This window comes from Peromyscus eremicus, chromosome 16_21 (genome assembly GCF_949786415.1).
Source record: "Peromyscus eremicus chromosome 16_21, PerEre_H2_v1, whole genome shotgun sequence".
Taxonomy (NCBI): domain Eukaryota; kingdom Metazoa; phylum Chordata; class Mammalia; order Rodentia; family Cricetidae; genus Peromyscus; species Peromyscus eremicus.
Window position 1 is genome coordinate 36877355 of NC_081432.1, and position 25405 is coordinate 36902759.

The 25405-nt window shown below is 51.7% G+C and overlaps 1 protein-coding gene across 2 annotated transcripts in view; it reads left to right on the forward strand.

Annotated features, from left to right (window-relative positions):
* Fam178b (family with sequence similarity 178 member B) overlaps nucleotides 1–25405 on the forward strand; it is a 135633-nt gene that overhangs the window by 99591 nt on the left and 10637 nt on the right. For both annotated transcript variants that reach the window (XM_059282204.1, XM_059282205.1), the window contains 2 exons: nucleotides 11741–11828; nucleotides 19371–19496. In XM_059282204.1, the coding sequence (XP_059138187.1) occupies nucleotides 11741–11828; nucleotides 19371–19496 (214 nt within the window). The remainder of the gene's footprint in view (nucleotides 1–11740; nucleotides 11829–19370; nucleotides 19497–25405) is intronic.

Genomic DNA, 25405 nt, shown 5'->3' on the forward strand with positions numbered 1-25405 from the left:
CCCTGCAGGCTCTTTGACTTCGAGGTATGTTTTGGCAATCCTTCCAAATTGGCTCATACAGAGCTTCTGCTTCTTTTTCACATCTTGCTGTGGGTCTTTAGTTAGGGCAGCAATGGTGGTAACACAGGAGCTTGCTGGCGGCCTGGCTCTGCCCTTGCTGGGGGCAGCCTCACTGGGCTCAGTGCCCAGACTGACCCCAGGAAGAAGGGTCGTTGTGCAAGAAGCTGTCACACTCTGAATCTGCTTGACTGGTTAAGGACAAAGCAAGAACTCCCACTGACGTCCACGTCCATGGGTTCATGTGGTGCATTCAGCACTCCTGCCTTGATCAAGACTTCAGAGGACGCTCCACAGTATATGGAAGTGCCCAACCGTGAAAAATAAAAAAAATAAAAAAATTGTAAAGCAAGCACCTGAAGTGGGGCTAATGGAAAGAGGGGGTTCTTGAAGGAATGTCAGCATGGGGAAGGTGACCCTACGTGGATGGGCCACGGAATTGTTGAAAAGAGCAGCACACTGTTCTGCCTTCAGCTAGCTCTCTAGTGTGGGCTCATGTGCGGAGCCAACCCCTGCTGCCACTGGAAGGAGCCCCATCAGGAAGATGAAGGAGGGCATGGACGCATTTCTGCTGAACGTAAGTGTTCCCAGGCTCCAGGGACCTGCTTCCTTCACCGCCTGCGACTGCTTAGTAAACATCCTAGGCATGCTGCTGCACTGTGGCCTTCAGAGGAGAGGGAGAAGTAAGACCCACTTAGACTGCCTGGTCCACTGGAGGTGTGGATGAAGACTTACTAAAACATGTCACAAAACCCACCCTGACAAAGACCCAGAGCTCTTCCCCTGGCAGACCAGCACAGAGCTAAAAGAACCATCTCACCCATGTTGACAAGACGTGAGGAGACAGACCCCGCTCTCAGGTTCACAGTGTGCACGTTTGATCCATGCCTCCTCAGGAAGGCCAAGTAGCAGAATCAAGTAGACTTAAAAATGTGCCAGCTTGGGCTGGAGAGATGGCCCAGTAGTTAAGAGCTCAGACACTTGCAGAGGACCTGACTTCAGTTCCCAGAACTCACATCACAACCACCTGTGACTCAGCTCCAGGAGTATGTTGGCTCTGAAGCCCCTGCACTGTACACAAATCCCCACACACACACACACACACACACAATACAAAATAAACTTGGCCAGGAGCTGGAGGCACATGCTTTGAATCCCAGCACTGGGGAAGCAGTGATGGGCAGTTTGAGGCCAACCTGGTCTATAGAGTGAGTACCGGGCCAGCCAGGGCTGCATATCCTGTCTCAAAAAAAAAGCAAAAACAAGAAAGATAGAAAAGAGGCTAGGATATGGCCTAGTGGGTAGAATGCTTGCCCTGTATGCATGAAGGCCTGGGGTTCCATCCCCAGTGGTGGTTTGGGGGGAGAGGCAGGAGAAGAAAGAGTAGTGAAATAACGCTAACTGGGGAAAATAGGCTATAATGCTATAAAAGTTTAGGTAACCTGAGGGTACGAGAACTAGTCTATATAACCCCAGCACTTGGGAGGCTGAGGCAGAAGTTCAAGGCCACCTGGGCTTCATGAAACCCTTTCTCAAAAAGCAAAACAAAGCAAAAAACAGAGTGGTTGTGATGTCACACACCTGTAATTCTAGCACTTGCAAAGTGCGGGGAGGATAGTTCTGGGCTAGCCTTTGGTACCTAGTGAGTTTGAAGCAAACCTGGGCTACATGAGACCTTGTCTCAAATTAGCAAGCAAAGAACAAAAACAAAAATATCTGTAAAATGTTATGTCAACATTGTTGGAAGGGACAAATCTCAGGGTATTGAGATCAGCGTAAGCATAAGTGGCTTTACCTTTCGGGTTCATCTCTTCCAAATGTGATGGCCTTCCTGTTTTTGCTTTTTCTCCGATAGCCTTTTTTACAGAATCACTTTTATTGCATGAATTATTTATCTCTTCATTGTATTTATACTTATTTAGTGTGTGTGTGTGTGTGTGTTTGTGCGCGTGCGAGCGTGCGCATGCATGCGTGCATGCTCTTATGCATGCAGATGTACCACAGTAAACACATGGAGGCCAGAGGACAACTTGAGGAGTCCTCTATTTTCACCTGTAGGCTCTGAGGCTCTGAACTCAAACACATGTCTTTAATCCCAGCACTCGGGAGGCAGAGGCAGGTAGATCTCTGTGAGTGAATGTCCTTTTTGTCTAGCAGGAGATGCTCACTCTCAATCATGGTAGTTAGTCTCTGCCCACCTGTCACCGCCTTAGAGACGCCCCCTACTCAAGGGACCTTACTTGTTTTTATGTCCCTGCAGCTGAAATATGGTTTTCCTATGTTAACTGTCCCCTCTTCCTACAGAGTGGCAGCAACCTGCCTGGAGGGCTGTCTTGTCTCCTCTAGAATGTGAAGAATGTTCTGTAAAATACTGGGAATAAGTGAATGCCATTTGTTTTTCTTATCTCTGCTGTGGTGCTATGTATTTTTGTTTGTTTGTTTATTCATTTGTTTTTATGGAATTGAGAGAGTTCCTCAAATTTGGCCATCTTTCCTGTGTTGGTAAAAATTCTTCATTGTGTCTCCCTAGGCTGGAGGGAATATGCCTTTGTCCCAGCTCCCAAGAGTTAGATCCAAAGGGCTGTGCTGGCGCACACCTTTAATCCCACTGCTCGGAGGTAGAGGCAGGTGGATCTCTGAGTTCCAGGCCAGCCTGGTCTACAGAATAAGATCCAGGACAGCCAGGGCTACACAGAGAAACCCTGTCTAGGTGTGTTGTGGGGCAGGGAGGTTAGATCCAAACTAAACCAATTGGATGCTCCTGAGGAAGGAACCCTAGGGACAGCAGCCCCATCCAGGCTATTCCTGAACCAGGTTTTTCCTTGGACCACTGCTGCCTATTGTCTGTTGGCCCTGTGAACTCCGGATCCTCCTTCCCCCATATCCTCTCAGCATCTTTTCAGTTTGAAGTAATCGACCAAGGAAGTTCAGTCTCCTTGATCCCCGAAGGAGTTAGCTGATGAAGAAACGCAGGCAGCCTGGAGGCTGGTTTGAGTATTGGGATCAAAGCAGGGACATGTGCAGGTGCCCGGGAGCTTTCCCTGGACCCTCCTCCTTCAGTCTGCGCTCCTGCTAACTGTCTGCGGCAGGACCAGAGGGCCCACCCCCGCTGCTCTCAGCTGCACATAGCGTGCAGGTTCTAGATCAGTTCCTGTACCTCTTGCCCACTGTTCAGTCTCTTCCTTATTCTGCTTTAGCCTTACTGTTAGGTTTCAAACCTGGGACAAACAGCTGAGCTGTCTGTTTACCACATCAAAGCAGACTTTGGCCTCCAGGTTCTCCCTGCATCCTTCAGTCTCTGCCTCTTACAGGGTCCTCTGGCTGGCCTACCCCACCCCTGCCCTGAACTCTCCAGCGTAGCAGTCTGGCCTCTTCCCTGTATACGCCAATCAGGTTGGTTGCCTGGCCTTTTTTCATCTACTCTGGGCCTCCTGGCTGCTGCACCTAGTTGTCCTCTCTCCCCTCCCCCTCTCCTCAGTCTGGTCATGACCACTCTGGACTCTCCCAGACGCGTCTCCCTCTGGCTATACTCTCCCACATATCTACAGTCAGCCTTCTCCACCACCATACATACCTAGGAGCAGTCATGTTTCCTTTCCTTTTTATTTTTATTTTGTTACTCATTTACCTGCCCTAAAACTGAGTGGCCTCATGAAATGGAGCCCCTGACCCCTGCAGGCTTCCACTCTGTGGTGGCTGGTCAGCCTTCCCTGGCTCTCAGCAGATTCCAAAGTTGTTGAGCGAGCTTGTCCACTCCCGACACACAGCAGTGTCTCTCCCCTCTCACCCCTACAACTTCAACTCTTTCCTTCCCACCAGACCCCTAATTCTAGATCCTGACAGTGTGTCTTTTCTGGCTAAGGCCTGCACTCCAGTACCCTCCAGTTCTCCTGGAGAATCTGGCTGTCTTCTTTCATGCTCTGGAGTATAATCCATCCGCCACTCTGCAGGAATGTGATTTTCCTTCCAGTACACTATCAGTTCTTCCTTTGCTGAAAATCCTTTCAGAGGGCGTGGGCCCAGCAGTTAAAACCACTTTCGGCTCTGGCAGAGGGACCTAGGTTTGGTGTCCCAGCTCACAGCCACCTGTAACTCCAGTATCAGTATCGGAGATATTCTGACCTCTAAGAACTAAGCCCACATGTGGTGCACATACATAAATGCAGGCCTAACACATATACATACAATTTTTAAAAATCCTTACCCTTGGTATACCATCCAAGCAGCCCAGCCTAATGATCCAGGGCCTTTGTGCTTACTGTCCCATACCTCCTCTCCCAAACTCTTATCTGTGCCCCCCAAATCCCCCCATGCACTCCCACATATCTGCCATATCCTAAAATTTTGCAGCCATCTGAACTCATGCTGAGCCTCTGCTTCAAAGTTTCCTGGAGAAGCTCCCTTCCCCTTCTCTTCACCTGACTGACTGACTCAGACTGACATTCCTCACACCTTGGTGGGGTGGGGGTGGGGAACCAGTTAGCTGGCTTTGTTGAGCCTTGGGCTAGGGGAATGAGAAGGACCACCGGCCACCGGTGTTTGTGCTCTCTGAGGCTGGGTGAGCATGCCTCCTGCTACCGGATGAGCACCTCAGGGCACACAGAAGCAATGGAGTGTTGCGCTGCAGATGCTAAAGGCATGGCGGCTGGGCGATCCCGTCCTGACCTTTGTGCAGATAAGGCAGGAAGGGCACAGGGGGAGGTGTCTAGCTAGTGCAGGCTCCTGGACCCCTACAGTTCAGCCCTGCTCTCCCTGCCCTTAGGTTTGAAAGCCGAGCACAAAGCAAAGCGAGTGAGTAGCCTGGGTCCGAGGCAGGACTCCCGAGGGCGGCGCCTGTGCAGGTGGCTTTGCGTCAGGAGTGCTATTTGGGGGCTGATAGTGCAACTTCCACACTTCAGCCTTCGTATCTCACTCCTGTCGTCTTTGTGGAGAGAAGAATGTTTTATATATGGAATCAAGTGGTTGGAGGGAGCTGAAGTCTCAGTGTGGAAGTGACACATGACAGCTCTGACAGTGTGGAGTGAATCATCTCCTCTGCTCTCTTGCAACAGGAGTGAGTGTGTGTGTGTGTGTGTGTGTGTGTGTGTGTGTGTGTGTGTGCATGCTCATGCTGGGAGATGTGCAGGTGGAGTGTCCCGACCCTTTGTTGGGAGGTTCTGAGAGGCAAGCCCCCTTAACATCATTCCTAGGAATGGTGGGTGAGTCTATGCTTAGGAAAGGACACCCTGGTGTCTAGGTGTCCTCAGAACAAATCCTACTGCCCCAGCTTCCGGGGGGGGGGGGGTGCTTGTCTGGAGATTCCTGGAGCGTTTGATAAAAGCTGTCATCACGTCCTGGGGACAACATAGAAACGCAAGCTGAAGAGCCCACCTGCAGGGCAGCCTCCTGTGGCCACCTAGTTCATGACCTTTACTAAAGGGTCGTCTGGATGGAGCAAAACCAATGTCTTGAATGAGGCGATTAGTGGAACAATGGTTAGATTCATAGACAACATGAATATAACCAACAGCAAATTGAAGATTCCAGAAGATCTCAGCCGACCATAATGAAGGGCTGAGTTGGAAAGAGAGGCCCCTGCTGCACCATTAAGAACAGGGTCTGAGAAATTGTTTGACAGGAAGACGTGAAAAAAAAGAAAAAGACTTGGGTTCAGTCTGTTGCCTGCTTTGAACCCCTTGGGTTCCCTGAGCAGAGTGGCTCACTGGACAAGGAACACAGACAGCCCAGCGCCTTCCAGGGACACAGTGGTCCAAAAGATGGAGAAGTGAGGCAGTCGGGCCTGCGGGAGACAGCCATCTGAGTACAGCAGAGCTTTCAAGGATGGGGACAGCCCAGCCCACCAGACGGCTCCCAGAGCACAGACTCCAGAAGCCTGGTCAGAGTCCCAGAAGGGCAGATTTTTGGCAAAATGTAGGAAGAACTTCTTTTGTCTATCCAGTGAATGGACTGGACCAGCTTGGCAGGCAGATGTTGCACTTTTGTGATGGAAATGACTATGGTGTGTGGGGGGGGGGCACAGCTTTAAATGATGACCGTAAGTCCAGGAGCAGTAGACAAGAGGTCAGGCTAGTGTGGCTTTGCCTTAGGTATCCATTGCATATAGGTGCCATTTTGTTTACTTATGCATGAAGAAAAGGACATGTATCATACATAGGTGAGCGCTCAAGGATTTGCAGAGGATCTTGAGTTTGCCATCTGTGAACTACCTACCACTCAGCATCTGGACAGAATGTCACCTGGTCCCCAGAAATCCCCTTAGGACCCTCCCCCCCCCCCCCCCCCCGGTCATTCCTTCTGCAAAGGAAACCACTTTCCTGGTGATCTTTCATCTGACTGTTTCTGAACACTGCTGGAGATGGGCTCCTGCAGCAGGTTCCTGGGCTCACACACATCTTGGAGAACAGCTCCCTGGTGATGTGAGTGGTTGTAGCCTCATCTTGCTGTGTGGCCGTCTGGTGCCTAGATCAATGGTCACTATATCCCTCTCTTTCAGTCCACACTGTGCGTGCTGCCTCCTCCTCCTCCTCCTCCTCCTCCTCCTCCTCCTCCTCCTCCTCCTCCCCCCTCCTCCCCTCCACCTCCCCTCCACCTCCCCCACATGATTATACAACACAAGTGGATAACCAGACCACGTGGTGGCCATGGCTTGCAGATGCAGGCAGGATGGAAGTGGAGGTATTAGGAAAGAGTCCACAAACTGCTGAGCCCAAACCCTGGTTCTTCCTGCCTGGGGAGCACACACTCACATTCAAGATAATTCCCACAGGACAGTGTGGTGCATGCCTTTAATCCCAGCACTCAGAAGGCAGAGGCAGGTGGATCTCTGAGTTCAAGGCCAGCCTGGTCTACAGAGTGAGTTCCAGGACAGCCAGGGCTACACAGAGAAACCCTGTCTTAAAAAAAAAAAAAAAAAAAAAAAAAAAAAAAAAAAGCTGAGCCTCTCTCTCACACCTTGCATACAGGAGAGGGAATTCAAAGGGATCAAAAGGCCTTGAAAAAGCAAAAACAATATCAGAAAAAGAGGATTCCCATCAGGGACCAAGGAGCCAGTGGCCGGACACGTGTCTGTAGCCCTGAGATGTAGGCCACGCCAGACACCGTGCAGCAAGGTGTCAGGCAGCATTTCCATAGAGGAACAGGCCAAGGCTGCTGCATCCTGGGCTGCCCTGGACACATTGGAAAAGGCAGCTCACGCCTTTGGCCAGATGCCTGGTAGCCTTTTAGGGCAGTTCAGCCTCAGCAGGGCCTGGTTCCCTTCTGAGGGAGTGAAGACAGAGCACTGTGGGGTGGAGGGTGGGCAGGATGCTGTCCTGGCCTGTGGATGCTGTCCTAACAACATCCCAGTGGGATACACTCTGCCTTCCTGGATGCTCCTGCAGCGGTCAGTCCCTTGTGAGAACTGCCCAGACAGCAAAGTACCTGAATCCTCTGCCCTAGGTTTAGAAAAGAACATTGTTCCTAATTTCCTAGTGCCTTGGGTGCCTCTGTGTGCCGATCCAGTGTCCTGGTCTTACAGAGGCCCCTTGGAGGTAGGCGGGACAGAGACCAACACTGGCCTGGCCTGGTCTGGCCTGAGCACTATGCTGGAACCCATTGCCTTATATGACATCTGCTGGGAGGGCTCCAGTGGCTTCTGCATCTTTCTTTGCCTGCCTGGTTTGAGTTCTGGAAAAGCTTTGCCAGGTGGGGTTAGGCAATTTCTGTGGAAAAAAGAGCCCACAGTCTGGGCAGGGCTCTCTGCTTGCCCCCTGCACAGCTGGGGTGGTATTTTGGGTGGGTCGCCTCTGTTTTTTCCCTTCCAAACTCTCCATCTGTCAAATTAAAAAGTGGCCCCCTGTCCCTATTTCTCAGTGGGACTGAGAATTCAGGAAGGAGTATCAGGAAGACTGTGGGCAGCGGACAGACAGGCAGAGCCAGCGTGGGGGGCTCGACTCTTAGATGTGGGCGCCTTACATCCACCCACCCCTCACTGTAGCCTGCTGTTTGGTTGTTTTTGTTTTTGTTTTGTTTTGTTTTAGTTTGGGGTTTGGGGGTGTTTGTTTTCTAGATTGCAGCCCTGGTGTGACCCCCACCACACCCCACACACTCACCCACCTCTTCCCTTCTGGATCCGCCCCCAGTGCTGCTCTGAGGCCTGCCAGCTCTGGCCCTCTCCCTGGCCGGCCCCTCCCCACCCTGTGGGCCTTGCTGTGTGTGTGTGTGTGGGGGGGGGGGGTTAATGAAGCCCAGATGCCGGCCTCCCGACTAGCAGTAAGTGTTGTAGCAGCGGCAGCTTGGAGGAGCCGTTTACCTCCCACTGTGTCTGGGCCCAGCTGCTGCCGGATCCTAGACCCCAGGAACAGCTGGAAAACAGGTCCTAGCTACAGGCAGGCCGCAGAGGGTCGAGTACGTGATGAGGAGGAAGCTGGGGTTCAGGCAGGACCTAGAGTAGGGGCCACGGAGGAGCAGAGATGGGGCTTCTGACTCAACATCCTATGGCTCAGCTCAGATGGCAGCTGCCTGTCCTCAACTTTCTAGAGCTCACTCTGGCTCTCAGAGTATTGGGGAAGCTGTGGGAGCCCCCAGCATACCCCTGCAAAAAGAGATCAAGACTAAAACCAGGCAGAATTCTGTCTTCCCAGTCAAAAATGGAGGACGGTTGGTTTCCTCTTCATTTGCCAGATGCAGTACAAATACAACACGTAACACAGCGTTCTTTTTTTTTTTTTTAAGATTTATTTATTCATTATGTATACAGTGGTCTGCCTGCATGTATGTCTGCAGGCCAGAAGAAGGCATCAGATCTCATTATAGATGGTTGTGAGCCACCATGTGGTTGCTGGGAATTGAACTCAGGACCTCTGGAAGAACAGTCAGTGCTCTTAACCATTGAGCCATCTCTCCAGCCCCCACAGCATTCTTTTAAAACACAAAGAAAAGCAGGTTCTTTCTTTATCTGAAATTTGTGCTCAACAGGACATCCTATATTTTAATTTGCTAAATCCGACAAACCTAAGTCCCCCTCCAGCTGAATCTCTTTTTAGTATGACAGCTTTCTTGAACTACAGTGCACAAACAGACCATTGAGCATGTCTCAGTGGAACACGTGAAACTAACACCCAGATTGGGGGAGAGAGGACAACGTGGGCATACCCCAGGGTCACCAGGACCTCTACCGCCAGGAGTCCATTTCAGACTTGATGATCATGAATTCTCACACGGACTTCCGTCTGTAGCAGAGTGAAGACAACTTGTGGAAGTAGTTGTGTAGATAGAATTCAGTTTGCTTATGGGGCACTTCGGCTGTGAGTCCCTCTCTTGAACCTGTGCACATGGGAGCAGGACTTGACTTCAGAATCACGGTCTAAGTGTGTGTGTGTCCTCAGTAAATCTCTTTAGTTTTCCAAAGGGGTCGTGTCCCTTCCTGTCAGCTATGTGAGCACATTATGGTCCTCTCTCTCAGAGTGGCCATTTGTCCTCCCCCCACAGCCCCTCAGATGTGTGCCGCCACCACCTGCTGCTCTTCTTTTAAATTAAGAACCCCCTGCTTTGTTGATTCTTTTTTGACTCTTCCTTAAGAAACATCAACATAGCCTGCAGAGCTCAGACCCTGCGTCTGATCCCAGTCTTGTCAGCTTGGTGGAGGCCTGCCTCAGCACTGCATCACTAAGGCAAGTGTGGCCCTGGGAGCGTTGCTCTGGAGCCGCCAGTGCCCGCTGAAGTGACCAGGCTTCCTCCTTAAGGAAGCCTTTCCTAGCACCTGCTGCATCTGGTCCTTCTGGTCCCAGTGTCTTTTCCGGGGATGTGGCTGAGGGCCCCTGTCGGAGGTCCCTCCAACAATACTGTTACCTGCGAGCATTTCTCCTCTATGAACCCAATCCCAGACACATTTTCCATCACGCTTAACTTCTAGGCCTTTCATAGCTTTCCTTCCTCTCTTCATTTTACTCCCTGGCCTGGTTCAAGACAGCGGCATCCGAAGCCCAACTGGGTTCCGTTCTGAGTGGGTTACTTAGCACTGGGTGGTGGCCACAAGTTCCTCCAGAAGAGATAAGAATGAAACTCTGGCTGGCAGTGGTGGTTCACACCTTTAATCCCAGCACTGGGGAGACAGAGGCAGGCAGATCTCTGTGAGTTCAAGGCCAGCCTGGTCTACAGAGTTCCAAGACAGCCATGGCTGTTACACAGAGAAACCTCAAAAAACAAACAAAAGAGAATGAAACTCTGTGTCATGGCACCTGTGTGGCATGCATAAGACTTGTCAGAATAGGGCTGGAGAGATGGCTCAGAGGTTAAGAGCACTGACTGCTCTTCCAGAGGTCCTGAGTTCAATTCCCAGCACCCACATGGTGGCTCACAACCATCTGTAATGAGATCTGGTGCGTCTTCTGGCCTGCAGTCACATATGCTATATACATAATAAATAAATAAATAAATCTTTAAAAAAAAAAAAAAGACTTGTCAGAATAAATAAATGTATAAATAAATAATCCCATTCAAGGGGCTGACTACCACCTGGAGACAAATGTGTGGACATACGTGGAATGACATGTTGCAATCTCCCCAGCAAGGCTCAGGTGATTAATTACAGAGTTTGACCTGAGGAGGAGTTTGTCCTGTCACCTAGTCTCAAAGATCCTAGGGGACAAGTCTCAGCCCCCCCCCTGGTTTCCTCCTTCCTCTGTTCTTCACTCAGCCAAGTGCTTAAGGGACCTAAGCGTTAACATCCGAAGCCCCGCTGGGGTCTTCTTTCCTGACTAGAAGACGGCTCAGTCCTGAGTCAGCACTGACTAAGTGTTGCCTTATGGCTGGCCTCAGACACCCAGCTCGGCTGACTGAAGCAGCAGGCCTGTGCTGGCTCCCAAGCAGCTCAGGGAGCAAATGGTCTAGAAACGGGCTGGCGGCTGCGGGCATTCCTGGGGCTCTGTCTCCCTTGTTCTCTTTACTGCCCCCATGAAGTCTGTCCCCCTGGGAGACAGAAGAACAACCAGCACTATAAGGTGACCACCTGTCACATTAGCTACCCCACAGGGAAGTTATTTATACTCTCTTAATTGTCCAACCAAGACCCAAGGGCTGGTTGGGTGGTTGAGTAGCTCTCAGGTGTTCCCTGGGAGCCTGGATCTGGTCAGGATGGTAGGAAGGGGATCCCAAAGGAAAGTTCTCCAAATAGTGGGTGAAAACAAAACAAAACAAACAAACAAACAAACAATGAAGCCTGGTCTCAAGGGGCCAATCACCCATGCTGCATGAAGTCCTTTGAAACTTGAGAGTCAGTGTATTGGGCAGGACAAAGAGAACAGAGAAGGGAATGTGTTTTCTCCAGGTCGCCTTTCCCCCTCTATCTGCATGTTTTATTCTCCTTAGTTGTTTTATCCCTTCCATCACCACAGTTTTCTTCTTAGATTATTGCTTTTTTTACGTTCGGTCCTCAGGGTCTCCTGCCCCCTATGCTCTGCCACTGAGCCACACCTGGTTTTGTCTCTGTCTGTATGTATGTGTTACGCAAAGGTAGAAGTGTTGGTCCAATTTTGAGTAGACTTCCTCTCACCCATACAGATCTACAGATACATACAGATCTGAGGGGGTTACAACTCCAAAGAAAAATGTACTCTCCTTGCTTGTTGGGGAGCTCGTCTTCCCCATTCTTTGCAGACTTCCCACTCTTGCCTACCCCACTCAGACTCTTGCTCTTCTCTCCCAGGAAGCTTCGCAGCCAACTGAGCCTCACAGTTATTGCCCGGATGCTGGGTCAGCAAGAGGCACTTCTTCTCTGGGGGGAGAAAACCCAGGTGAGTCTGCCTCAGCAGGACCAGGAAGGCTTCTGGTGGGCCGTGACCCCTCTCCCCATAACCTGCTTACACCTGAGGTGTTATCAGAGCGACCATCCCCAGACCTGAGCTGAATTAATGTTTTACTCAGATTTTCCTTTGGTTCCACAGTTCTGGGGCCAGGGGCTTAGTTCTGTGGTAGAGAACTTACCTAGCATATGTGAGGCCCTGGGGTCTGTTATCAGCATAGCAAGGAAACAGTGGTAGGAGTCGGTGTTTCCAACTACAGGAGAGGCTGAGACAGGAAGACTGAGCCTAGGGTTTAAGAGACCATCCTGGGCAAGGTCCGTGTGCCAGCTCACTCCTTACTCACAACAGTTTGAATCCTCCACTCTAAAAAATAGTAGTTTATCTACCTACCCTGTCCTAGGCACTAGGGATGGACCTGATCTATGAACGTGGAGCCTGCATTACAGTTTATGAACTATGGTAAAATACACATAACATAAAATTTATTATTTCAACTTACTTTTTTTTTTTTTCTTGGCCAGGGTTTTGTTTTGTTTTGTGACAGTCTCCCAGATCCTCCTGCCTCAGCTTCCAGAGTGCTGGAATTAAAACCATGTGCTACCATCCCAGCTTTGGTCTTAAGTGGGTTTTGGTTTATTTGGTGTTTTGTGTTTTGTGTTTTTGTTTTTGTTTTAAGATTTATTTATTTATTATGTTTACAGTGTTCTGCCTGCATGTATGCCTGCAGGCCAGAAAGACGCACCAGATCTCATTACAGATGGTTGTGAGCCACCATGTGGTTGCTGGGAATTGAACTCTGGACCTCTGGAAGAGCAGCCTGTGCTCTTAACCGCTGAGCCATCTCTCCAGCCCCTAATATATTTTTATTCTTTGAGAATTTCATACATGCATTCAATGTATCCACCCTCCTACTCTTTGCCCTAAGGCTTCCTAGATCCCCCTTATCCCCATTCCCCTCCTAACTTCACTCGTAGCCTGTATACACATGGATGTGGGACCATCCACTAGGGCATGAAGAACATCCTTGAAGAACACTGGCAGGGTTGGACGATGTCTCGGCAGTTAAGAGTGCTTCTTGCTCCTATAGAGGACCAGAGTTCACTTCCCAGCACCCAAGAACCTCCCACTCTTCCCTTCCCAAACCCGGAGTCCACAACAGAAGAACAATAAAGATGGAAAGAAATACTACTAAAGCTGCTCCTACCAGAGTCCCTGTTCCAGGGTTAGACGTCCCTGGGGCATCAGGGGTGAGGCCTGGCATGCCCCCCACATCCCCAAGCCAGCTAGCTCAAGAGCCAGATCCAAGGTTTTGTGAGGGAGCTAAGAAAGGTGTCAGTTGATTAGGTTGGAAGGAGGGAGCTGGGCCTGACTCTTGCTTCAGCCCCCTCTCCCCCTTAGCCTTGAACACTTTGCCCTGGCATGGCAAGGGGCCTTAGCACGGCAGGAACTTGTCCTTCCCGCTCTGGCTGACATGCCATTTCCAGGAGGCCTCCTGTCCCTGTCTGTCACCCTCCCTTACTTGTTCAGTGTCTGCCTTGTGTTCCCCACACTCCTGTTCCCCCACGGAATCAGTGGAGTCTGCCCAGGGCCTGGTCCACACCAGGAAGGCAGTGTAATGCTTGTGGGATGAAGAGACAGCCAGCTGAGTGTCAGGGTACCCAAGGAGAGAAAGCTCTGCAAGCCACACCGTTGGGAGGGGATGACTCCCCAGTGAGGTCACTGAAGAAGGAAGGGTAAGTTAGGAAGTTAGGAGCAAAGTGAGATTCAGCCAGAGGGTTGCCCAAGGGCTGCCATGGCAGCCTGCTGTGAAGGCATTGGCTTTGGCCAGAGGAGCTCACTGAGCCCCCATAGAGAATTCACAGGAAAGCCAGGACTCAGGGGAGAGGAGGTCCCTGGGGCCTCTTGCCCAGAGGCTGTGCTAGCAGTGACCCAAGGTAAGGCCATTTCAAGGCCTAGTGACCTGAGACTTCAGGGAGAGTGAGGGGGAGCCTGGTAGGGCTGCCCAGGCCTGGAGAGGAGCCACAAGGAGGGAGGCAAATTATGTGTGTTGCTTGATTAGTCAGGGAGCTAGCTGAGGAGGTCTCCACAACAACCAAGAAACCAGGATCCCAAGGCCAGCCAGGCAAGTGGAGCCAGACTCTGCTTCCCGACTCTAGGTCCTTTCCATCCACCTACCTGCTGTGACCACTGTGAACCCAACTGTGTACCTGTCTGCTCCTTAGACACTGACTAGGCAACTCAAATCCCAGGCTCAGCCTCAGACACCAGGTGTGACACTACCAGACGACTCCTGAAGCGGGGTGAGCCAGCTAGCTGTGACCTGGGTGACTAACACTGCCTGGGGATAGGCTTCTGAGAAGGTGTCTGAGCTAGGTCTCAGAGGATGAGTCCATGCTTGCTGGGTGTACTGCCGGGAGGAAAAAGAGCCAGAGTGGTTCTGGAGAGAGGGAGGCCCAGCAGGTGTGTTTAGAGTCTGCTGCTAGGCTCTTCCTGGTGTCTGGTCCCCAGACACCCTCCTTCCCAGCCTGGCCTGTTAGACTCAGCTTCCTTAGACTTGCCTTCAAAGGACCACTTTGTCCCCACAGCCACCCTTGACACGTCCACACAGCCATCATTGCCCATACCCTCTCTTCTTGGCTTTCTCTCGTGCCAACTCATCCACCAAATGCACACAGCTCTGGCTTCCACCTATAATATAGTTGCATCTACCATGCAGGCAGCACTCACTGTGTTCCGAGAGTACTATTCTTAGTGCTTCCCTCCCTCGAAGCCTTGGGCTAGAAGAGCTGCTACTCTATCCGTTTTATAGATGGGGAAACTGAGTCAAGGAAGCTACACAGCGGGGAAGCGGGGAGCCAGGATTAGAATCATTGACCACTGCAGCATGCCACATCAACCTCTCCAGCCCCTTCCCTGGCTCTTAGCCTATACCATTGTGAAGGAGCTTCCGGGGTTGACTCATATAGAAGCAGAGACCTGGGATCAGAAGCTGCTCACCTTCCCTCACCCCTGCCTCAAGCCACAGCCTGAGCCCCGGGAGCAGCACAGAGTTGGGGAGCTGGGCTTGAGACAGCAGGTCGGTAGAATGCAACGACCCAGCACTTGCATTTTCCCGGAGAGTCCCGGGGTTGGACCAGTAATTCCTGTTGTTCACTGAATACTGGGAATACTTCAGAAACAGTCGCTGCTTGGCCTCAGGCCCCAGTGTGCTCGAGTCTGGTCTGGGCAGGAAAGAACTGAACTGGATGAAGTTCCTCTCCTGTGATAGTCTTAGTCCCAGCAGGCCAGCAGAGGCCTGAGAGAGAAGTAACATTTGGGGTAAACTCCCAGAGAATGACAGGTGCTGTGGAGAAAGATTAAGCCAGGAAGGGGAAAAGCAGCATTGGGTGGGGGCGGATTTGTAAAGGTGAGGAGAGGAAGGGACATTTGCGTACAGAGCCGTAGGAAGCAAGGTTTCCTTGTGGGGAGAGGGTCACTTCCAGCAGAGGAAATGGCAAATACAAAGGCCTGGGGCCTCTGTAAAGGACTTTTAAGTCGGAGGGTGTGGCTAGAGCAGAGGGCTGAGGGTAGAATAGCGGAGGCTCCACCAGCCAGAGCCCTAAGACCATGGTGAGGCCTTTGGCTTTCAGGCTGAGAGAAGAGACAGAAACGGAACTGTAAACATTTAAAGTCAGCTAACTGCTGTGTTGAGACTAAAGTGTTGGGGGATGAAGCAAGGATGGTGAGCCGTCCTTCCTTCTGCAAGGCAGTTGGCCTGGGGTGATAGCAGCAGAGGTGGGTAGTGGCCTATGCCAGGTCACTTCCCAAGGACAGCCAGCAGGGCTAGAGAGAGCAGGCGGGAGCCCTCCAGGAACTAGACATGGAGGGAAGGAGACACCCTCTCACCAGCCAGGCGAGAGGGTGGAACAGGTTTGGGAGGAAACCAGGAGTTTGTTTCTTACACCAGCCTCTTGCATCACAGAAACAAGGCAAACCGTTTTGTAAATATGTATTTATTTATTGTGTGTGTGTTCACACGCTGCCGGGTGTCCCTGTGGAGGTCAGAGGGCACCTTGCAGGAGTCCATTCTTCTGTTCTCTCCTTCCACAGTGCTGGATCCAGGGATCAAACTCAGGTATTCAGGCAAGCAGTTTACCCTCTGAGCCATCCTATCAACCCATTATTTGGAGGTTTGGTATGAAGCCAGTTGGCCTTGAATTTGATAGCCTCCTGCCTTAAGATCCTCCTGCCTCTGCTTCACAAGTCCTAAGCATGTGCCACCACATCTGGCAGCAAACCACTTTGCTCAAATGTCTTTTTTTTTTTTTTTCTTTTTAAAGACAGGGTCTCTTTATGTAGTCCTGGCTATCTTGGAACTTGCTACATAGACCAAGCTGGCCTCGAACTCAGAGATCTTCCTTCCCTCTGCCTCCCAGGTGCTGGAATTAAAAGCATGCACCACCACATTCAGCCTCAAATCATTGTTTGAAATTTGAAAAGCAGGAGCTTTGAGTGTCCAAAATTAAGGGGGCGGGGGAATACAAAAGTTTGAATCTCCTAGGAAATGGTCAACTAAAGTCCTAATGCTATTTAGCCATTCGTTTGCCTAATGAATACTTAATAATCATCAACCTTATGCCAGGCATGGTGCTTGGCCCTGTGGACACTGCACGAAACAATGTTGACCTCATAGTCAGGGAGGAGGTGCTAAGTCAGTTCACTAAGCAAGCGAGGTCTGTGCATGGTAGAGGGTCAGTGATGCAATAGGGAAAAGTTGCGCAGGGTCGGGGACTGGCAAGGGTGGTGAGCACAAGCGTTAAAGGCTGTGGGGTAGATGTGCCGGTGAACTCCCACAAGGAAGGGGGCAGTTCTGCAGTGTCTCCGTTCAGACACCACGTGAGGGCCCAGGCTCCAGAGCACAGCAGCAGGTCATTTGGGATCTCCTAGTGCCTTGCAGTCACCTCTCCTGTGCAAACTGGAGCCACTGCCAGGACTTGAGAGCAAGAGACGCATGCTGTGTAGACAGTTGCTTTGCCAGGATCTCCTTCTGCCAGGAGACTGGCAAGGCCAGTGGAGGCCTGTCCTTCTGGGTGATCATCACTACTTGCCCTGAGGTGTCTGCCCTAATGGGCTGAGTGTTTGCTGAGTTGGCGCTCTGCAGGAGGTAGGGGGTGAGGGTGGAGAGGGTGCTGGTCGGATCCTGACCCTCCCTCTCCAGGACCTTTACGGACCAGAGAAGCCTTTATCCAGGAGAGAGGGTGGTATGTGGGGGCGGGGTGATGCGGGAAAACAAAAGAGAATCTGAGACCAGAATGCAAGACTGCACTGAGGCACCACCAACCTGCTTTCCTGGAGTGAGAGGAAAAATAGGAATGAGCAACTGAGCTTGTTCTGTGCTTTCCCTGACAGCCCTGCCCCCAGCTGCTAGAGCAGGGAGGGTCCTGGCTCTGCTGAGGCCGGTCTTCAGTCACTCTGGGGGCGTGGTCTTCGAGGCAGGGAGGGGCAGCCCAGTGCTTGCTTGCACAGCTGTGAGCCTCCAGCGTGCGAAAGGGCAGGGCTGTTTTGAAAATTATCCCTACTCCTTTTTGAAAATTATCCCGACTCGGAAGGCTGGCACAAGGCATCGCCGCTCTTGGTGCAGCCCCAGATGGAACCTATCTGCCCAGATCCTTCCTCCCCGTTTTTGCTGCCTTCTTTCCACATTGCAGAGAAAGCCTGGCCTCCTTCCAGGAGCCAAAGCCAGCCTGACTCCTAGCCCCTCATCCTCCTCTCCCTGCCCAGCTGCTCTCCAGGGCTTCTGAGGTTGAGGGCAGCTGAAGTGCTGAGCAGGTGCTGGTGGGTGAGTCACAGGAAGAAGCCAGGTGTGGTGTGCCACCCGGCTGGGCTCGAGCCGAGAGCTGGACTGGGGGCTCAGCTCTCTTGCCTGTGGCCACACTGCACCTGCTAGATCTAAGGAGTCGGTCCTCTTGAACTACCGAGACTGCCCCTTCGGCCGCGCGTCCTCCCTATCCCTAGGGCTGACCAGGAATGGCCTGGAGAGACGAGGACTGGGACTTGCCTGCCGCTGCCCAGCCATACCCCGGCCTCTGGGCAGTCCTTGCTTGGGACCCTATCTAGACTGCTCCAACCCATGTTTGGGGTGACCAGAGGGAGGGGCTGGCTTCAGGACTGAGGCAGGTAGCATCCTTCCCAAAGGGTTCAAAGCCTCTTTTGTTCAGAGGGATTGGGCAGTTTCATCAAAGCTAAACAGGAGGTGGGGTGCCTGGCAGATTAACACATCCACCAAATGGCTGTGTAGACGTTGCAGAGGAGTCCCCATCTAAACAGACCAACTGAAGGGATGTTTCTGAGACTGAGAAGACTGAATATAGATATTGGATGAGAATGAATTATTGGTTATTCTGTTGGACAAGAAAATCGTATGATTTTTTAGGAAAAGAAAAGAGGGCTGGGCAAGGCACACCCCAGTCCTCAGAGGCATAGGAAGGGAGGTGCTGTAGGCTGGAGGCCAGCCGAGTCTGCAGAGGAAGTACCAGGCCCTGGAACCATGGCAGGCAGGACCTACCTACAAATGAAACAAAACGGGCCACTCAGAGGGTTCGTTGCTCTAAAGGCACTTGCCACCAAGCTTGATGACCTGAGTTCAATCCCCAGGACCCACTCTGTTGAAAGAAAGAACTGACTCCTGCAAATCATCTGGGTGTATGTCATAGCTTGTTTGTACACACACACACACACACACACACACACACACACACACCATGTAATAAAAAATTAAAAGAAACGCCAGGCCTGGTGGTCCATACTTGTAAGGGTCACAAGGTTTAGGCCAGCTTGAGACACAAGGGGAGACCTTGTTTCAAACAAACAGTGCTGTTGCTATTATTGGATACTGTTATATTGTGGGGGACCCTCCTTTTCTGACTTCTTCATGGCTTAGAAGACTCAATGTTTGGAATTTGTGGGAGGGAAAAGAGTGTGGTAAAGAAGCAGAGGCGTTAGGGACAGGCAGACAGAGCAGTTGTGGTCTTGACATACAGGATGGACAGGCAAAGCCAAAGACACATTCTCTCTTCTTCCTGTGGATTGAACATGTCACAGCAACAAGCTAAGTGACAAGAGAGAGATGCAGGGGGGACAGTATGCTATTAGCTGAAGGGCCACTCAGGTGGCTGAGGTCCAGCTCAGGTGGCCGAGGTCCCACTCAGTGGCAGAGGGAATCTCTTTCTTACTCTTCATTTTGCAGGGAATTAAGCCTCTGGAGAGCTTCCTAATTCATCAAATTAAGGGAGGGCTCCCCCTCTGCTAGCTACTGTGTGCATGTGCGTGTGCTCACACACATGTGCGCCTGCCCATGTGCACACACACATGCCCATATACATGTACCTCCTCCTAGGAAAAAGGGGTGTGGACCATTTTAGGGAGGTCACACAGCTCATAAGTGAGAGGTAGATTCAGGTCCTGGAAGCTGGAGTTATGACCCTCTCCAGCAGCTGAAGGTGTCTCCCAGAGCACTTGTACACACACTCAGTCAGTCTCCTTTCTCCTCCACAGCTAGCCTTGCTCAGCCAGCTCCTCAGCCTCATGAGACCATCGTCCCTCAGGCAGTGTCTGGGCGCTGAGACCTTGCCTTCCTGTCAGGGGCAACAGCCAAAGCCCAATGCTGAGCTAGACCACAAGGTAAGCCCCTCAGCCCTTGCCTGCCTTCACCAAGACCCTGCTACCCCATTTAACGGGGAAGGTGGGGCTGTCCGCATTGCACAGCCTGCGGGGCCTGTGGCTGCTAGTCCTTCCAGAACCGCAAGCCACTCCAGACAGAGGCCAGCAGGCTGCCTTCCATGTAGGGAGGAGGCACTCAATATCCCTCTCAAGCCTGTAATTAGCACCCTTGCCCACCGGTGCATGTGGGTGCAGGTGAAGCTGTGCGCCCAGGCATACCAACAGAGCTATCCCCAGTTTTCCTGTTTATTCCCACTAATCTTGACCAAGGCTTAGCCCTTAACCTTTCTCCAGTTCTTCCAAATAAGTTCTTCCAAGCCTTGACCAGCTTTCCTGAAAGCCAAACTTAGGTGCGAGTCAAAGGCACTGGAGGACCCTGGTTTGGGAGGTTGTGGGTTAGGGATAGCAGAGGCCTGTGCATCCCTGGGGTTAGTGTCAGAGCAGGGACCAAGGTGAGGGTGGGGGCTTCCAAGTGGATCTTCTATTGTTAGAGCTTCAGGATAAAGAATGGAGATAGGGATCTTCTAATTCAGGAAGGCAGGGATTCAAAAATCTCATTCCTGAGGTTGAATATTAACAACCCAGAAGTCCAACCTTTGGGCATCACTCTGAAAATCAGATAAGTGAATTAATTACTTAATGAACACAAATGAACCATTAAGAAGATAGGATAATCCCCAGGTGCACGGAGCACACTCCCCTTCAGAACATGCAGGGAAGGTTGCCTTCGCCTTGGGATTTGTATGAGTGCTTTTACAAGGCTACAGTCTCCCAGGAAGGTGGGGGCCATCCGCACATCCCTTTTCCTTTGCCAAGTATTTCCCAGGAAACAGGAGTGGGTGTCACAGACAGGTTAGGGGACTCTAGGAAGTAGCTGGGGTCAGCCCCTGGGTGGGTAGTCTGTCATAGCTGGATACTAGCGGCCCAGGGGTGATGGAGGAGAGGAGTATGAGGAAAAGGAAGAAGAGGCTGCTGTCTGTCTGCGCTGGCTGAGTGGAGACTGAATGGCCTCCAGGAACCTTCGGGGCCAGGCTACAGCCTCGCCCAGCAGGGGTGTGGCTTTTACCAGGCCCCAGGCTTCCACTGGGCTCACCACATTTCTGACCTGCTGGTAGTAGGGGCAGAAGGTGTCAGGGGATGGGAGGGTGAGCAGGCCGAGGAATCCTTTATTTTGAAGGCTCCAAGCACAGCTGCCACTCCCTCCTTGGTTACCTATTAGAAATTGTCAGTTTTGCCTTAAAGCTGGAGGAGAGGAGAGCAGCACATCCAGGGTGCTTACTGTCCCCAAAGCAGAGTACACTGGCTGGGGACAGCAGGAGGGGCAGGTGGGGCTGGGGTGGCTCTCAAGACTCCTGTGCTGCAGCCAAGACCACTGCAGAGCCTCTGGGCTCCCCTTTCCTTGACCTCTGCTGGTGAAGTAGCTAAGAGCAGAGGCAATCGGGACCAGGGGTCGGGACAGGGGGCACTAGTGGAGTGCCAGGGTAGAGAGAAGCGTGAAATGGTTCCAGTTCTGTGCCCCGGGCTGGGTGCTGTGGTGACTGGGAGGGGCCAGGCCAGGCAGGTGACTAGGTCCCACTCCACCAGCCAACTGACTCCTCATTAGGCCTGAGCATGTTTCATCTTCAAAGATGAGATGGGGCTACTCACCAGCCAAAATGAGCAGCGGCGGCGTCATCCGCCCTATTTTACAGGGAGTGGTGGTCTGGGATGGAGCAGTCTTTCATCCCCAGAGCTCAAAGTCTTTGCCTTTTTGCTTCTTGAGTGCAATGGGGAAACTGAGGCCAGAGTTCAGGTCAGTTGGAGGTGATGGTGCATGAAGGAGACAGCTTCTTCTCCGCCTTTGAGGCTGCCATGCCGAGCTTCTGCCTGTCCCACGCTAAATACACTCCTGTCTGGGAGATTTCCTGCCCTACACTGCAGGGGTCACAGCCCTCCTCCACCCCTGCAAATAAACACTTCTGCAGGCTCTTCTCCTGGTCTTCCCACCTCCTCCTTCCCAGAGAAGAGACAAGGGCACAACGTGGCTCCACTGTTGTCCCTTTGCATGTCCGGCTGTCTAGCTGGATTGTGGGCACGGTCGGTTGTGTGTCTCAGCATTGCGTGTTTTTTGCCACTAAGTGAAAGACTGAACTAATGAAGTGTATTTCATCCCTCTCTTCCCTGTGGCCATCTGCTCTCCTGCCCCTCCCTCTGCACTGCCTTTGACCAGTGGCAGCCCCCAGGTCTCTTAATATCCTTGTATCATTAAGACCACAAGCATTTATGGAACTCTGGACTTCAGAAGTATTACCTTGAGTAATGAGAGCACCAATCACAGGGCATTGTTGGTAATTATAAGTTAGTGAGGTTCCTGCCTGGGAAAGCTAACCACCAAGTTCTTTAACAAAAGAAGCACGGCTCCGGCTTCCACTCTGTGGGGGCAGGGAGGGGAGAGCGCTGGACTGGCAGCAGGGGGAGGCTGGGTTCCCAAGAAGGCTATTTGTCCTAGCAGGGCCAAAGTCACTTACCATGCTATTAGCACATACAAAAATCCGCTTGGAAAAGAAGGCTTTCTGTCGGGGCCAGAGTCTAACTCTGTAGTAGCAGGCTTACCTAGTATGTGTGTGGTCCTGTGTTCAATCCTCTGCACCACCAAAAAGGGTAAAAGGAGCTTTATAAGATTAAAGTATAAGATTTAGCATTTTAAAGTGCCAGGCTCAGTGCCTAGCACCCCTAGTCCAGCTATTCAAGAAATTGAGCCATTTGGTGGTGGCGCATGCCTTTAATCCCAGCACTTGGGAGGCAGAGGCAGGCAGGTCTCTTGTGATTTCAAGGCCAGCCTGGTCTGCAGAGTGAGTTCCAGGACAGCAAGGACTGTTTCACAGAGAAAACCTGTCTCAAAAAAACAAAAAACAAAAAACAAAAAAAAACAACAACAAAAAAAAAATTGAGGCAGGGAGATTCATTCTTCAAGCCCAGGAGTTCAGTTCCTGCCTGGGCAGCATAACGAGACACCATCTCAAAACATTTATATACAGTGCTGCTCTCCTTGATGGCTATCTGTGCCCTGGGCTTCCCTGGCTTGCGCTGGCCTTTCCCAGAGTAGAATAAACATCTAGGTGAGAAGATGCTTGGGGTCTGGCATCCTGGCACCACCTAGCAAGAGGCAGGCATCCTGTCTATCAAAGCCAGGTGGGAGGCGACAGTGTTTACATAGAGGAAAGTATAGTAACACTAGGGTTGGCCTCCCAATGCTTCCTTTTGGCCCAGGGACGTGATTCTGCGAGAGACAGCTCCTTCCCGGGCCCCTGTGAGATTGGCCTTCTGGCTGCAGACAAAAAAAACATTGCATAACTTGACTTAATTTTCTCCTCCCTTCAGCCCTCCAACCCAGCACCAGGGGTTCCTGGGGGCATTTGGTTTCAACTACAGTAGGTGTTATCTGAATGTGGCCAGATTTAGCCTAGTTACATTATGTCCACTCTTGGAGTTGAGTTGCGATCCATTCACTTTTATAGAGGTGGCTGATGTTTTGGTCTTGTTAAATCTGCCGTTATATTTCTTGTTCCTGTTTAACCACAGTTTCCAAATCATTTTTGCTTTTTCTCCCAGGTCTATTGCTGTGTGTGTATGTATTTACTATGCATAAGTCTATAAATACATATGTATGTATATGTATGTGTGTATACACATATGTATATATACATACTTGCACTTTTTTCTGATCCTGCTGAATATCATACCCTGTCACATGTTAAGCATGTGCTTGCTACTGAGCTACAGCCCAGCCCAGATGCTGTATTAGTGAGGTTCCTTCCCCCACCTAGAGATCTGGAAGGTATAGGGAACCAGAATCTTGATGGTAGGATGGGAGTGTCTCTAGTTGGTTAAATTTGAGGAAGTTAAACCGGCTCCCATTGTGGAATGAAAACTGAGGATAAAGAGGCCAGCTTGGCACTGGGAGCCGACTTCCTTTTTGCCGTGTGCCTCCTCCCAGCCTGATAGTGGACGCCTTCCAAGGATGACAGCTTGAGGCTCGCCGAGGACTCCGTGGGTCAGCCTCCTGCAGGTGCATGCACTCCGTGTAAGGCCCCAGGCTGCCGCCATCGGTGCAGCAGAGGCCTGGGGAACGCTTGTTTATGGAGGAGCACTGTTTGCAAAGAAGTGATTTTATGGGGGTGGGGTGTGCTTGTGACTGTGGGTGATGCTGGGGATAGGCCCCAGCCGGCTGCTACTCCATGGAGGTGTGTGTCTGCCCAGCTTGTGCAGAGGGCGTGGGCCTGCCCTGTGTTTGTGTACAAGTGCCCCGTGTGCATCTCCTGTAAACCCTTGTGGTGTGCCAGGTGTGTTGAGAGGACTTGGTGAACAAGTTCTGCTGCTTCTGCCGCTGCACCTCCAGACTGGGGCTGGCTGTCCCTGGGCTGGCTGACCCTGCCAGGAACTGCCGTAATGGGAGGTTGTGGTAGGGAGAGACCAGCTCTCGCTGCAGGGACAGCACAGGGGTGGCTGCCCTCTGGCATCTTTATGCTCTTCTCTGGTCTCTCTTGCTGGGACTCCCAACCCCAACACGGGAATGTGTGTTCCCCGGGGCTTGGCCTGAGCCTGTGTCATCTTCAAAGACAAGTAAGTGCATCCTGGAGCCTCTCCCCCTGCCCTTTCTCACCTGAAAGTGCAGGAGCCCCTTCAGCCCCTGCCACACCCCCCCCCCCCCCACACACACACACACAATGCTGTAAACTTGGGTCAGGACAAGGCTAAGAGCGCCAGGAGGAAACTGGATTTGAGGAATGGAAAATAGACATGCAGACTCCTGAGTTCTTCCTGGCCAGCCTGTGGTTTTGTTCCATCTTCCTTCCTCCAAATGAGAAGCATTAGCTGTATTTTGTCATCAACCTGGTGGCCTCTGAGAAGCTGACAACCCTGTAGATGAGTGGAACTCACGCAAGTCTAGGAACTGTAGACTCAGGCCCAGGCCCAGGCCAGCTTTGCCTGCTTCCCAGAAATCTGGCTTCTTCGCAAGAACATGAGCAAGGCTTGCAGTGACAGGGTTAAGCCCAGGAGGCAGGGTGGGGTCCCAGGGAGCCTTTATTCAAGCCCAACCAGCCAGAGGCTTGGCCTGCTCCCTTTTTCACCCCAGTCAGCCCTGGACTCTGGAGGACCTCTTAGGGCCCTTCCATGGGCAGGGGACTCATCAGCTTCTGTCCTGGGGCTCTTGTCTGGGTTTCTTCATCACTCTGGTCCTGTTATATCATACTCTAACTTTACCATCCGCAGCCCCTGCCCCCATCATTTACAGCCCTGAAGACCAAACCACAGCAACCTGCATGCTGATGGCCTTGGCCTTGCATCTTCCCGGCTTCTACTTCCTGTCTGTTGAACTCCGGAGGTCCATAACAGTTCACTTAACCCATGGCATGTGCACTGCCTTCATGAACTTAAACAGAGATGCCTGTGAGGCTGGGTCCCCAGTCCACCTCAGCCGCAGGCCTCCATTGAAATGCCAGACCTGAGCAGAAGTGAGCCACGTGAGGGACCCTTCCTGCCAGCCCTGTGTCCCGCCTGGCCTCTACTTCTCTCTTCAGGCCTGAGTCAGGCCTAGCTGGGTGTAGGAGCACTCTCTTACATGCTGCATCTAAGCCTTGACTGACAGGGAGATGTGCGGACTGCTCCCTCCCAGAGTCACGGCCTTCTCAGCTGCTGTCTGCTCCTACCTCTTCACCAGTCTGCCCCTTCTCTTTTGTCTTCCTGGGCCTCTTTGGATGGAAATATGGTTCCTGATCATCCTAGGGTGACTCCTCAGGCTTAGCTGAACCCAGAACTACACACAGTGAGTCCCCGAGCCCCATTGTTTCTCTCCCCAGTGCTTGGCTCTACCTTATGGTGCATTCCCA